The 13,576-nt window shown below is 38.9% G+C and overlaps 1 protein-coding gene across 1 annotated transcript; it reads left to right on the top strand.

Moving 5' to 3' along the window:
• The first annotated feature begins 1,236 nt into the window (after nucleotides 1–1,236).
• Nucleotides 1,237–9,752, top strand: slc25a33 (solute carrier family 25 member 33). The gene is made up of 7 exons (XM_031286206.2): nucleotides 1,237–1,490; nucleotides 3,451–3,624; nucleotides 4,935–5,012; nucleotides 6,165–6,265; nucleotides 6,649–6,715; nucleotides 8,476–8,756; nucleotides 8,853–9,752. Exons 1-7 carry the CDS (start codon nucleotides 1,450–1,452, stop codon nucleotides 9,050–9,052), a joined length of 942 nt encoding a protein of 313 aa, XP_031142066.1. The 5' UTR covers nucleotides 1,237–1,449; the 3' UTR covers nucleotides 9,053–9,752.
• Nucleotides 9,753–13,576: the final 3,824 nt, after the last annotated feature.

Genomic DNA, 13,576 nt, shown 5'->3' with positions numbered 1-13,576 from the left:
GCTAATATCTGAATTGTGACAAGGAACTCCAACCAGACACAGCTTTTTTTTTTATAATGTCTCACGATCCAAAACGTTGGGAACCCCGGGTTTAAGTCTTTAACAATATATTATATTTTATAAACCCATTTGTTTTAATGTGTCAATCTTAATCTGAAAAGGAACCAGTAACCAGAGCTGTGAAATAAATGTAGTGGAGTACAAGTATGAAAAAACATAAAAAACAAATACTCAATTAAAGTAAAAAATATCTCAAAATTGTACTTAAGTATGGTACTTGAGTAAATGTACTTAGTTACTTTTAACCACTGCTGACAACAGCGAAATACATTGGCCAGTGGGCAGTTCATTACAGGAGTTCATGTAAGGCTCATATGCAATGCAAATAGGCCTAATAAGCTTTATTGCTCACTCTAACTTTATTTATATGTTAATCACAGAATTTGAGTGTAGACTGTCAACACAGGATGACAAACAGGTTGCTATTTCAAACGTAGGACAAAAAACATGTGTGGCTGGTTTTGACACAATGGTATTGTACAGCCAAACAAGGTGCTAGTAATTTATCTTTCTGTAGTTCAAAAGCATATCATCAGGGAAGTAGGAGTTACATACCAGCTTTTATTACACACAGCTCATTGGTTGACAGTGGACACACCACATACTATCATGTGTCCATTATGTCACAGTTAACAGGCATGGAGTCATATTATGTCTCCAGTTAAAATCATGGTCTTTGTTGTAGTTGTTCTTCTGTTATCTTACTGCTGAAAAGATGAGGTTGTTTATCGGGATATCGAGATCTCCCTCTGTCCCTTTCTTATTTGAACCGCCTAATCAAAGATAGACAAATAGGCCAGGTTCCATTTTTGCAGGATATTTCATCAGAATGTTCAGACATCAAAAACATGTTTGCGCCTATACCCATGTCCAACCAGATCTTGATTGAGAAACCTGAAAAGGTAATTTACCAAATGTAACCATCATGGCACATTCTTTTTTGAGGTTAGTCATACTCATATCTATTTTACAAGTGAAGTGTGAATACATAATATAGTGTTTGGTTTAGATTATTGTTGCAAATCATGCAGAAGGCAAAAACTTTATTTTATACTGAAACCAGTGAAGGTCATGAGGGACTCGGAAGTTCAAAGTGTTGTCTGCTGTTTTTGAAGCCTTGTTGCTGGTTATAATCATGCAACAACTTGAAAAAGACCAATCGCACACCGCAGAGTGACAGAGAAAGACATCTCTGGCACACCGTATGCGCGGTGGTGAGCACATGTCCCTACGTCACAGACAACACCCCCGTCCCGCCCACTGACGTAAATCGTGAGCAATCACGTCGCTCCCTGCATACTGGGATCACTCTATTCCTACTCTTTGATACAAACGCGAATTCAACAATTGACTTAACACAACTATGGTGGCTGTTTGAAAAAGAGAAGGATGGCACAGAAAGACACTCTGCTAAATCTCTTCGCTGGGGGGTAAGTTAAGTCACATTAATGCCAATGGTTCTACCGGAGTAAAGTTATTAATAACTCAAAGGTTAGCTAGCTAATACACCACGAAGAGGTAACGCGACATTGGGTTACACTTGTTTGCTACATAAGCACTTTTGAAAATCCTGTATAAACCAGGTAGAATATAGTCGTTATTATAACGCATTTTCAGCAGCCGTAAGCCAACATGCTAGCCGGTGGTATAGAAATGCAAGCTAGCTCGTCTTAGCATAGCACAATCCACCGAATGTAACATGTTTCTTTCACTGTGTCACTCACTTACTTATTATGTTAAAATGACTACTTGAAAATAACGACTAACGTTTGTGTTAGCTTTTTACATCTAGATCAAGGTAATTATAACTAACGTTGTGGTCGAGGACAATGAACCAACCGGGAACATTTTTTATTTTTATCAGCCGGCGTTAGCTAGCTACATCCGTGCGGAAGTTTGCTAACGTTAGCTAGCTACCGTAAGATAGCAGGATTTCGCTGATAGTTTGGTACCTAGGTCTGGAAGGTCGAATTCGTACTCCCGAGTAACAACAGTTGTGTTAGACAATGCACACATGTTAAAACGGACGCTATAGTGTGTCACGTTAACCGTTTTTGTAATTCAAGACGAGTTAACGGTTAGCCAAGTCTCCCGTCGCAGTTATGGCTGGTTGTGGCGCAGTCACGAGAGTAGAAGAGCTTTAGCTATGTCCTTTGGTATTACATAACGTTGGTATTACATAACGTGAACCTGTAAAACTGTACCAACAACAGCTCCGTGCTAGCTATCACCACCTCGCCGAAAATGGCTTTTTTATTAACCCCGAATAATGACATTTGGCATGTGATATAATGACGAGCTTGGTGTCTTCTAGTTGTTAAGGTCATATGTAAACAACATTGGCTTGTTAAAAATGACGCCATTTTACCCTTGAAACGTTATGATGAGCCTTTACATTATTATTTAACAAAAACTATGATTTTAAAATGCAAAATTAGTCAGATGTATAAGGATGTTGAGCGCTTTGTTTGGCTAAATCACATCAAAGACGGTCTCAAAACATGCAGTATGTCGAACGCAGACGAAAAATGTCTGTTTACCACTCTATTCAACAATTACTCAGTAAACCAGCCGAGCTAGTATGACAACATTTGGTCGATTTCCAAACAACACCAATACTTACTGCACACAATGTAATTTTACAAGCATGCTTGTCATTTTCAGAGGGTCCGCACTCTTGCACCCGTTCCCCTAGATTTCTTATCTTTGTGGTCAGAGGTCATGGCTAACTCCACAACACATGGTTACATGATGTGTTTGTTTGTCAAATTAGGCTATGCAATGTGGAACATGTCATAGAAATTATAATTTCTTTTCTCTATAATGAAATGTTAAAACACTCGGATAGGGGTGACTAGTGATCAGTAAATGGATAATTAGGTCAAGTGTTACTTTTGGTAAGATGTTTGACTCTGTCCTTTTTAGACACAAACAGTACAGAGGCTTAGCCTAATTTTTCCAGACTAAGCTTGTCACTGACAAGGTGACATAGAACTATATTAACTTTAATAAAGGATGTACCAATGTAAAATGTCAATAGCTAAATTTATTGAAATCTTTACATTATCTAAAACAGTCTTTTGGGGGGCAAATAAAGCTGTCAAAGTGTAGTGTCTGAGACGTAAAACCCTGTGCACCAGACATGTCGGGTTAACGCTTGAGTTGTTGCGGAGCCAGAGTAAGGTCTTTGACCATAATTGTTCATTGCACTTGGCCAGCTCTCCTCAGCTGTGTTATGATGGAAAAACACTGCAAGTGACCTTGCAAATAATATAACCACTTTATTCAGGTTACAAACATCTATTGTATTAATAAATTGCCTATTTTGTTTGTAAGATTTGAAACAAATTCCAAGTCCCATATCCTTAAATTTGTGTGATCTATTTGCAGATGTAGTGGTACGGTGGGAGCCATAGTGACCTGTCCCTTGGAGGTGTTGAAGACACGGTTGCAGTCCTCTGGTCTCGCCCTCCGACCCATCTACCAGGTCCAGCTGGGCACCCTAAACGGCACTGGGGTTATCCGACCAGGGACTGTTACACCGGGGCTGCTGCAGGTCCTACGGTAAGATGTTTGTTTATGGTGTTGTTAGGCAAACCGTGCTGTAGCATGCTGTGGGCTGTCCCTTAAGGCAATTGTATTTTTCTACCTGCAAACAAAGTGTTCCCTACTTACAGATGATGCACTTTGCTGTTTATTAGGACTACCCTGTAGGGCCTGGTATCCCATATTTAGTGTCTTTAATCGGCTGTTTGGGGTGTGTGTGTGTGTGTGTGTGTATATATATATATATATATATATATATATATATATATATATATATATATATATATATATATATATATATATTATATATAATATATGTGTGTGTGTGTATATATATATATATATATATATGTGTGTATATATATATATATATGTATATGTGTATGTATATGTGTATATATATGTGTATATGTGTATATATATGTATATATATATATATATATATATATATATATATATATATATATATATGATGTGTGTATATATGTATGTGTGTGTGTATATATGATGTGTGTGTGTATATATATATATGTGTGTGTGTATATATGTATATATATATATATGTGTGTGTGTGTGTGTGTGTATATATATATATGTATATGTATATATATATATATATATATACATATATGTATATGTATGTGTATGTATATATATATATATATATATATATGTATGTATATATATATATATATATATATATATGTATATGTATGTATGTATGTATGTATATACGTGTATGTATATCTGTGTGTGTATATGTATGTGTAAAACTAACAATAATCCCCTCCTCCGGTCAGTAAAACCTCAATATTGGACACTACTTTGCCCTGAAAAGAAGTCGTTATGTTTTTAAACTCAGCTGTTTGAGAAGAGGTATTGGGTATCAGTGAGAGAGAGGTAGAATGCATGAGCACTGCTTGAGAGAAGAGGTTTCCATTAGACACCAACACAAACTGCAGTTGTACCCTCCCCTTTGTTTGGCCCCAGGCAGACCAGACTGTCATCTGGAGAACCTACAAAGAGTTTAAAAAAAAAAAAGCAACCTGTGGGGATGTGGCTGACGTGACTAGACAAGCACCGCAAAGGGCACTGGGTTTCATGTATGAAGTTACGCAAAACCAGCTTAAGTGACAGGACTTGCATAACACTTCGGATGATTGCAGGAGCGTCATATTCATTCCCCCAAGAGATGGGGGGGCGGGGGGGGGGTCCTACTCTGACCTTAGATAGACCTTTGAAGATATATAGAGACAGTTTAACTTGTATATGAATACAACTCTTGGTTTGTTTTTAGCGTTTGACATTTGTTTTTGTTTCTGTTTCAGATCAATTCTAGAAAAAGAGGGTCCAAGATCACTTTTCCGTGGTCTAGGGCCGAACCTTGTTGGTGTGGCCCCCTCAAGGTACTGTGAAATCAGTGTCTGCACTGCACTACACTCTATCTCCCTACTCTCTCTACCCATTGCAGGTTTGTTTAATCATGTCCTGAAACTATGGGTATACTGATACTTGCCCGTTGGTGTACAGGCTGGTGAAGACACAATGAAGTGTCCTTGTGTATTCAAAAACAAAAACCAAAGCAGAGGTTAAAGCTTTGGTTATGCTCACGTGTATTATACCACGGCCGCTAACCAAAGAAAACAAAAAAAGGAGAAGGCTGTGTTTGTTTTTAACTTTAATGGCTGAAAGCATTAACTGGCCGTATAAACAGGAAGCGGTTGTCATCGCAACAACCTCCATGTTCCCCCTCTAGCAGTTCTTTGAGTCGGCTGTTTTATTTGTGTAGACTACAGCGTCTATCAACATGAGATCCTTTACTTGTAGTTGATTAGACTTCTTAATGCGAGGCACATAAAATGAAGACCAAATAAGAAACTATATTTGTAGTTTTAGTGTCACAGGGTTTAACAGACAATGATTGATTGGTTGATGGCAATGGCTGGATAATAATTGCTCTGGTTTATGTCAAAACAAAAGTTCAGTGTTGTGTAGGTACACCATGTGAAGTTACATTTTCACCTTGTTTTATGGTTAGTGTCAACAAATAGTAATTAGTCAGTAATTTGCCCTGTTTTTATGTCCATGTAACTGCACATTGAACAGTCCTACATTTGCCACAAAATGTTGATTTAGACTTTGAGACTGTTAAACTGAAAAGGGCGATCATGGTCATGGTTGCGTATACTTTCCCCATAGTTAATGAGTAGCCGCAGCTCGATCCTTTGCCCGGTAATTCCACCGTCCCTCCATTTCACTGGCCAACTTGAACATGTTCACATTCAGAGCAGCTCTGTGGGAAGCTGTGGTGCCCAGTGCTTATTCAGCCCATTCTGCTGCTGCTACAGTTGGTTCCAGAAGCCAAACTGAGAGAGCAGGCTGCTGTGGACAGACTCTGTCAAAGGCAAACACAAGTCCAAATGCATTAATTTGCATAATTACCCAGCAGTTATAAAACCACATTAACATATTGAAACTCTAGTCATATTTAATCACTGTGTGTTAATCTTTATAACTGCTTCTGTGTGGAGTTCTTACCAGGTTGTTCTGTGTTTCAGAGCCATTTACTTTGCTGCATACTCAAAATCTAAAGAGATGTTCAATGGGCTGTTTGTCCCTAACAGTGGAGTAGTGCACATGTCCTCTGCTGGTGCTGCAGGTGAGCAGTGTGCGTGTTAGCATATGTTATTGCTTATATGCTGTTTTACATACATGTAAAACAGCTGTAAAATGGAATGCAATCCAGTGACCTGCAAAAATATTTCTAAAGCTTGTATGTTGTGTCTACCCTGTGGATAAAATGACAATGCCAACATGAACCTTTTTTGAAGTCTAAATGAACAGTGTAGGCCTCAAAAAGGTCATATGTATATCTGACTATTTTGCATGTTTATGCTGTTTCTTTGTGATTCTGCTGTAATCCCCTTCAATGAACTAGAATGCAACAACAATGCTTATGAGTTGCACTGAGGGGATGAAATTGATCTTATGTTACACTGCAGTGTAAAACTGAATTTGCTTCTTTTTGTCCCCCGTCCTCAGCTTTTGTTACTAACTCTCTGATGAACCCCATCTGGATGGTCAAGACCCGGATGCAGCTGGAGAAAAAGTGTGTACACTTTAATTTCACTTGTCCTTTGTGTACTCACATTTTTCAGATCTAACGCAATGTCTGAGTTATTTTAAAGAATTTACATAGGGCCCTATGAAATCATTTTTATTTTTTCCCAAATTCTGTGTTTTCCATTTAAATTGCACTTTTATAGGAAATAAACTGTTTTACAGCTGCTGCTTTGACCACTCATGCTCGCCGGTTTACTCCAGCGCTGACACAGCTCTGTGGCGATAGCTCTGGCAATGCAAGACTACTAAATAGCAACAGCAGATGTTGCAATGTAGGGCAGGATAGTCTGTAGTAATGTCCTACATGTTGGTGAATTCCAGGACGTTTTATTCATGACATGAGAAACACTTTGAATAAGTACGTAGTTCCTCTCACAGTTGAGTAGGTGGTCTATAATGTGTCCTAGGACACATACACGTACACAATGCTAAAATAATGCGAACACATGCAGCTCAGACTACCTCCGAACGTGGTCTGAGTGATTAGGGCTCAATGTGTCCTGGGTCCTGTACTTAGAGCAGTCCACTTGTGATGGGATCACCCAGATCAGATTTTAATACCAGGTGAAAATGGTGCCTGAGCATGTGACCCGGCTCCATAAATACACAGTGCTGATGCACTGTCCTGCGTGCAGTCTATATTTACATTACCGAGTACAGGGCAGTAGTATCATGTGAGGATACAAGAACCAGTCTGTTCACTCTGTCTTTCAATAACACCTGTCCTGCAGCACAAAATAGTGACAATATGAATGGGGATGGGTGGGTGATTGAATAACTTACACCAAAATTCTGTTCAGTTATACTAGTTACTCATTCAACCCAATAAGGAAACTCTAAGTAGTCTGGCATTGCCAGACCTATCTCCACAGCGCTGTGGAGTAGTGTCTGGCTACACCACACATACATTCTGGGATAGGACAAAAAAACGCTTTGGGTTGTTTGCATTTCTTTAAAGCTGTAGTGCATAGTTAGCTGTCTCCCCCATGAGGAATTCTAAGTAATGACAACAATTCTGTCGGTGCATCCACATGACACAAGCTTTTTGTGACCGCGCCTCACCCCCACCCCTCCTCCACTCAGTTGTTACGTAACCAAGGAGAACACGGAGGATTAAAAAAACATGATGGACTCTTCAGAAGAGGTAATATCTTCACTCGAGTTTCTGCGAGCGAAAGTCGCCGGATGACACCAATTTCTGAACATAGCCATACTGACAAATACAGAGTGTGTTTTGTGAAGCTGATAGTATTAATTAGATTTGTATCAACTCATTTGGCAATGACTTCAATGTAACGGATGTTCATTATTATAAAAAAGTTTACGCACTAAAGCTTTAAAACAATCACAATCGTCTTGGGCAGCGCTAAGCTCTGGACGCAGCGACGGTAGCTCTGCAAAATGGTCTCGGGAAGGAACTTGTTTTGGTGGAATATTTGCACCCTACAAAAGAAAAGGACACATACAATATTAAATGAAGTTAAATTAACTGGATACATGGTTAAATGTAATTTTCTCTTACCAGTATATCGCCGTGTGTACTTTGTCAACAGCAATCTCCTCCAATTGGCCCCAAACCGCCAAACCCCCAAACTTGTTGGGCTCTAGTAACGTGATGGCCATTCATTATTTTTGGCAATTTGAAAGACAATATAATAAAAAATAAAAAAAGATCAGTTGATCATTAACAGTAAAAAAAACAAATGCGGTTTTGGCACTAATGAGCTTGACCTGTTTGACTTTTAGAGCCAAAGGAGAGAAGAAGATGAATGCACTGCAGTGTGCCCGCTATGTTTACAAAACGGAAGGGATTCGAGGCTTCTACCGAGGCCTAACTGCATCTTATGCCGGCATCTCGGAGACCATGATCTGCTTCGTCATCTATGAGACATTGAAGAAACACCTCGCCAAAAGCCAATTCACCTCCCGGAATGGTGAAAAGGAGAAAGGAGCATCAGACTTCCTGGGTCTGATGATGGCAGCTGCTTTTTCAAAGGGTTGTGCGTCCTGCATTGCTTATCCACACGGTAAATACCAACATCCATAGCTTGTCTGTTGCAACACAACAACCTAATGTCAGAGAGAAGTATTCATTTAAATGACTTATAATTTTGTCTCCACAGAGGTCATTCGGACAAGGCTGCGTGAGGAAGGCAGCAAGTACAAGTATTTCTTCCAGACGGGGAGGTTAATAGCGGTGGAGGAAGGCTATGCAGCTTTTTATAGAGGACTCATTCCACAGCTAATTAGACAAATCCCTAACACAGCCATCGTACTCTCCACGTATGAACTCATTATCCATCTGCTGGGAGAGTCCAAGTGAAGAAAATGCTCAGAAGTTGGGATCTTCCTGACAAAATAATGGATGCCTAACAAAACCCAAAACACACTGAGCCAAGAGACTTTTGAGAATGCAGCGCATACATTGTTTTAATGTGGTGCTACAGAGACTTTTATGGTGGAACTAAAGCAGGTTGTACTGTTATCCAAAGAGCTAAAAGCATTATTTTATTGAAAGCTTATTGGTTGGAGTTTTTTTTTTAAATAACTGAAGTCGTGGTACTTATTAAAACTCCAAACCTGTGATAAAGGTCATCTACTTAGAGTACTAGTGTTAAGTTAACTAACTTATTTTATTTTTTGTTATTTTATGACCGTGTTTGTTTCCTTATTTTAGTGGTAAATGTACCAACACACGTGACTGTGCAGGTTGACTGTTTTTAGTTAATGAAGGGAAGCAATGTAATGACCTAACGGATCGTTTTTGAGATTTCTGCTTCAAAAATACATGTTCTGGTTTTGAAGGTTGAATTACAGAGAACTGTATGTATATATACACACATACATCCACATATAAATGTAATACAGGCTTATCTGTATATTTTCTTTGTGGGGAAAAAGATAGTCACCTTTTACAATACAATGAGAACTTGAATGCTTATTTGACCAATGGCTCAATAAAATGCATCAAGAAACTGCATCAGTTGGTGGTTGACATGAATACTGAAGGAATTATGTTAATACAAACCTCTATCATCACTGTGATGAAAAGCACAAGGGTTAGGGTTATGTGAGGGACTAGTTAGCTGGTTCTGTTATTAAATCAATGTATTCCGAATTCAGCTGAATTTATCAGGAATTTCTTACCTGCTGATAAGATTTGGCAGAAGAAAAAAAACATTTGAAAAGAAAAAAAGTGTCCTCAGTAAGAGCTCTCTTTAAGGAATTTAAGTTTATCCTACCTTTGAGACCATTCTAAATTTCTCCACCCTAAAATAATATAACCCTCTCAATATTCTTGGACAATAATGTACAATAATTACTTGGTGCAATAATTTATCAGTTACATGTGCAATACCTGTTATTTATTCACTGCTGCTACTTATATTCACACTGTACATATTTATGTTCGTACTGTATTTATGTTGACACTGTATTTATATTCACACGGCAGTACAATAGAATTTGTACAAGCCATTGTTTTAGAAACAATATTTTTAACCTAATCTTACTTTTTAACCTCTCACTTTACTTCTACTTAACTTTTTTATTTCTTATTGTAGCTATGTTACTTTATACACTTATTGACTCGCTCTTTTCTTACTGTTATTTTACCTTCAATCTGACTGTGAGCAACTGCAACTAAACAATTTCCCTGAGAGGATCAATAAAGTATTCTGATTCTGATTTATAGCTAGAGTAGGTCGAGACCACAATATGATTTACAACCATCAACAGCAGGACCACGGCAGCAGCTGCGCCACGATCCAGGTGACACCCCAATCCAAGGAAAAATGCGAGGCGAGACTCCGGGGAAAAAGCTAGGAACATCCATTAATGGGACATGAATGCAAACACATGAAGAGAGAGAAGCTCCGTGTATCATAGGAAGTCAGCAGCCTAAACATATAGCAGCATAGTCAGAGCTCGTTCCACAGGAGAGGAGCTTGGTAGCTAAAGGCTCTGGCTCCCATTCCACTTCTGGAGACTCTTGGAGCCACAAGTAACTCTGCATTCTGGGAGTGCAGTGTTCTGGTGGGGTAATAGGATACTATGATGGTGCCGACCATTAAGAGCTTTGTAGTTGAGTTGTAGGATTTTAAATTTAATTCTGGATTCACAGGGAGCCAGTGCAGAGAATACGGGAGAAATATGATCTCTTTTCCTTGTTCTTGAAAGTACATGTGCCCCAGCATTCTGGATCAATTGGAGAGGGGCTTTTTGGAGCAACCTCATAATTAGGAATTATAATAGTCCAACCTCGAAGTAACAAAAGCATACGTAGACTAGTTTTTTCTGCATCTTTGCATCACAGGATGTGTCTAACTTTTAAGGTTACGCAGGTGAAAAAAGGCAGTCCTTGAAGTTTGTTTTATGTGGGCGTTAAAGGATGTGTCCTTTTGAAAGATAACTCCAAGATTCCTTACGGTGGTGGGGAGGCCAGGGCAACGCCATCCAGTGGTTATATCTTTAGATAATGAGCATCAGAGGTGTTTAGGGCCTAGTACAATAACTTTGGTTTTGTCTGAGTTTAACATTGTAGGAGATTGTAGGTAACCCAGTGTTTAATGTCCTTAATGCATGCTTGAAGTTTGACTTCTGGCTTGATCGATAGATATAATTGGGTAGCTGCATAAAAGTGAAAGTTTATGGGTTGTGGTATCTGAAGGTTTACAACTTTGACTTAAGATTTGCCATATAAGGGAATTCTTATGAACCTTACCCTACTGTTGCTGAAACATTTGGAAACTGTTAACATTAGAAGGGGCCCCCTAAGACAGAAGATATTATGTAGGAGCTATACCATGTATAAGGCCTTAAATGGTCAGTTCCCAACTCCAATCATATACTCACACCCCCACTTTAGGTTACATAAATGCACAGATATCATGTCTTAACAGCAGAACTTCAGAGTGACAAATTTTGAGGATTGGGTCGGTCGTCTCTCCAGATGTGCATGGTGTCTGTAAATTGATGCTGAAATCTCTGATGTAATAAACCTTTTTATAATCAATAACAGCGTCAACGAAGTTCCTTCTCCACACATCAGCAACGCAGTGCTGTCACTAAATATACCACAGGGTTTTATGAGTGTTTCCTAATTAAATTGCCTAGAGGAGGCATATACTGTATAAGGTGAACAGAATTGGTCCGAGCACCAAGACCCTTGTGGAACACCATGACTAACTTAAGCGTGCATGCATGGAGGATTCATCGTTAACATGAAAAAACTGAGATCTATCTGATAAATAGGACTTACAGTAAACCAGCTTAATGCGGTTCCCTTAATGCCAATTAAATGTTCCAGTCTCTGTAATCGGATGTGACGGTCAGTAGTGTTGAATGCAGCACTAAGATCCAACAAGACAAGTAAAGAGACAAGTTTTTTGTCTGAAGCAATTAAAAGGTAATTTGTAATTTTCACCAGTGCCTTCAAGAAGACGGACCACAGCAACTTCCGGTTCCAGCGAGATGCGAGGAGATACCAAATCAGAGAATTGGGATCCACACTAAATCCTCACTTAAAATTGTTATGTAGGAAGTCACACAACTCTTTAGCAACTACCTTCTCAATGATCTTAGAGAGAACGAGGAGATTAGATATAGGTCTATAGTTGGCTAAGTTTTATTACAGCTACTTTAGCTGTCCTGCGTTTGAAGATAATTCAGTACCGGTTGAGGGCAAGAGCTTATGAATTTTATCTCTAATAGTTAAAATGTTATCATTAAAGAAGTTCATTAAGTCATCACTACTGAGAGCTATAGGAATACATGGCTTAATAAAGCTGTGACTGTCAGCCTGGCTACAGTGCTGAAAAGAAACCTGGGGTTGTTAGGTGGCTTAGCAGGTTCATAATTAATTAAGGACATTGTATGGAGAATTTGGGACACTAAACTGCATGTATACCGGAAAGCCTAGTCATCTCTGACAGGAAAATATGCGTTAGTCACCAGTGTGAAATCTTTCCTCAACGCGAATCATGCCTTCCTTGGTGTGGTTTTTGGTTGATTGATCCACATTGTCCTCTCCAACTAGAAAGAACAGGCACATGACCAGGACTGTCGTTTCTCTTCCTCATAAGTAAATTGTTACTGAATGACATTACAACAATGGGACTTTTTCCCAGAATACCTTTGACTTGTCACAGTGGGAAGAACACAGGGGTAAATAATTAAAGTAATGACGACTGAATTCCATTTAGATGCTTTGATTTCAGGTTTCTTGTATTGTTCATGCTTGTCACTCTCACTGGAACACATGAATAGAAAAGAGCCATTGCTAGTGTGTGTAGGCTAACACCTGTGCTTTTCCTACTATGAAAAGTGAAAATGTCTGCTGTGAATTTTAGTATGAAATTCCCTATTTGTGCCTCCAGTGTTTCCATGCTGAGCCTTGGTACAGGGATAACAAAGTGGGATTCTGGTACAGGCTGTGACTTTAATCAAGCATTTATGTCCATGATTAACACAAAAAAATGTAATGCCAAATATATTGACCTTAATTAAGTAGCTAGGCTATTAACGGATTTAGTTATTTTGGAGAACCCTTGACTTGGCTAGCTAATTAGATTCAGCTCCGCTTAGCGTTATGTGTTTATGTCTTTTGCACAAAAAATGTCTTTTATTTCTTGAATATTACATGACGCGTTTCAGCTATAGTCTTCTAGCCTTCCGGGTGTTGAAGTCAAATACACTAGAGACACAGTAAAAACGATGACTTTGTCTGTATTTCTGGCTCTGTCCCAAGTAGTGACCCTCCAAAAGGAGAAAGCTGACGGATGTAAATCATAGGTTTTAATGCAGCGCTGCGGCTTGTGGTGACCTCTGTCTGCCGCACGGAAAACGG

This window comes from Sander lucioperca, chromosome 12 (assembly GCF_008315115.2).
Source record: "Sander lucioperca isolate FBNREF2018 chromosome 12, SLUC_FBN_1.2, whole genome shotgun sequence".
Classification (NCBI taxonomy): domain Eukaryota; kingdom Metazoa; phylum Chordata; class Actinopteri; order Perciformes; family Percidae; genus Sander; species Sander lucioperca.
This window is presented reverse-complemented; position numbering and strand designations above follow the sequence as displayed.

Excerpts from the sequence above, each read along its gene's own strand:
- slc25a33 (XM_031286206.2), top strand. The coding sequence starts at position 1,450 with ATGGCACAGAAAGACACTCTGCTAAATCTCTTCGCTGGGGG. Across the intron at positions 1,491-3,450 it reads CTAAATCTCTTCGCTGGGGG|ATGTAGTGGTACGGTGGGAG; the intron begins GTAAGTTAAGTC and ends ATCTATTTGCAG. Across the intron at positions 6,716-8,475 it reads CGGATGCAGCTGGAGAAAAA|AGCCAAAGGAGAGAAGAAGA; the intron begins GTGTGTACACTT and ends TTTGACTTTTAG.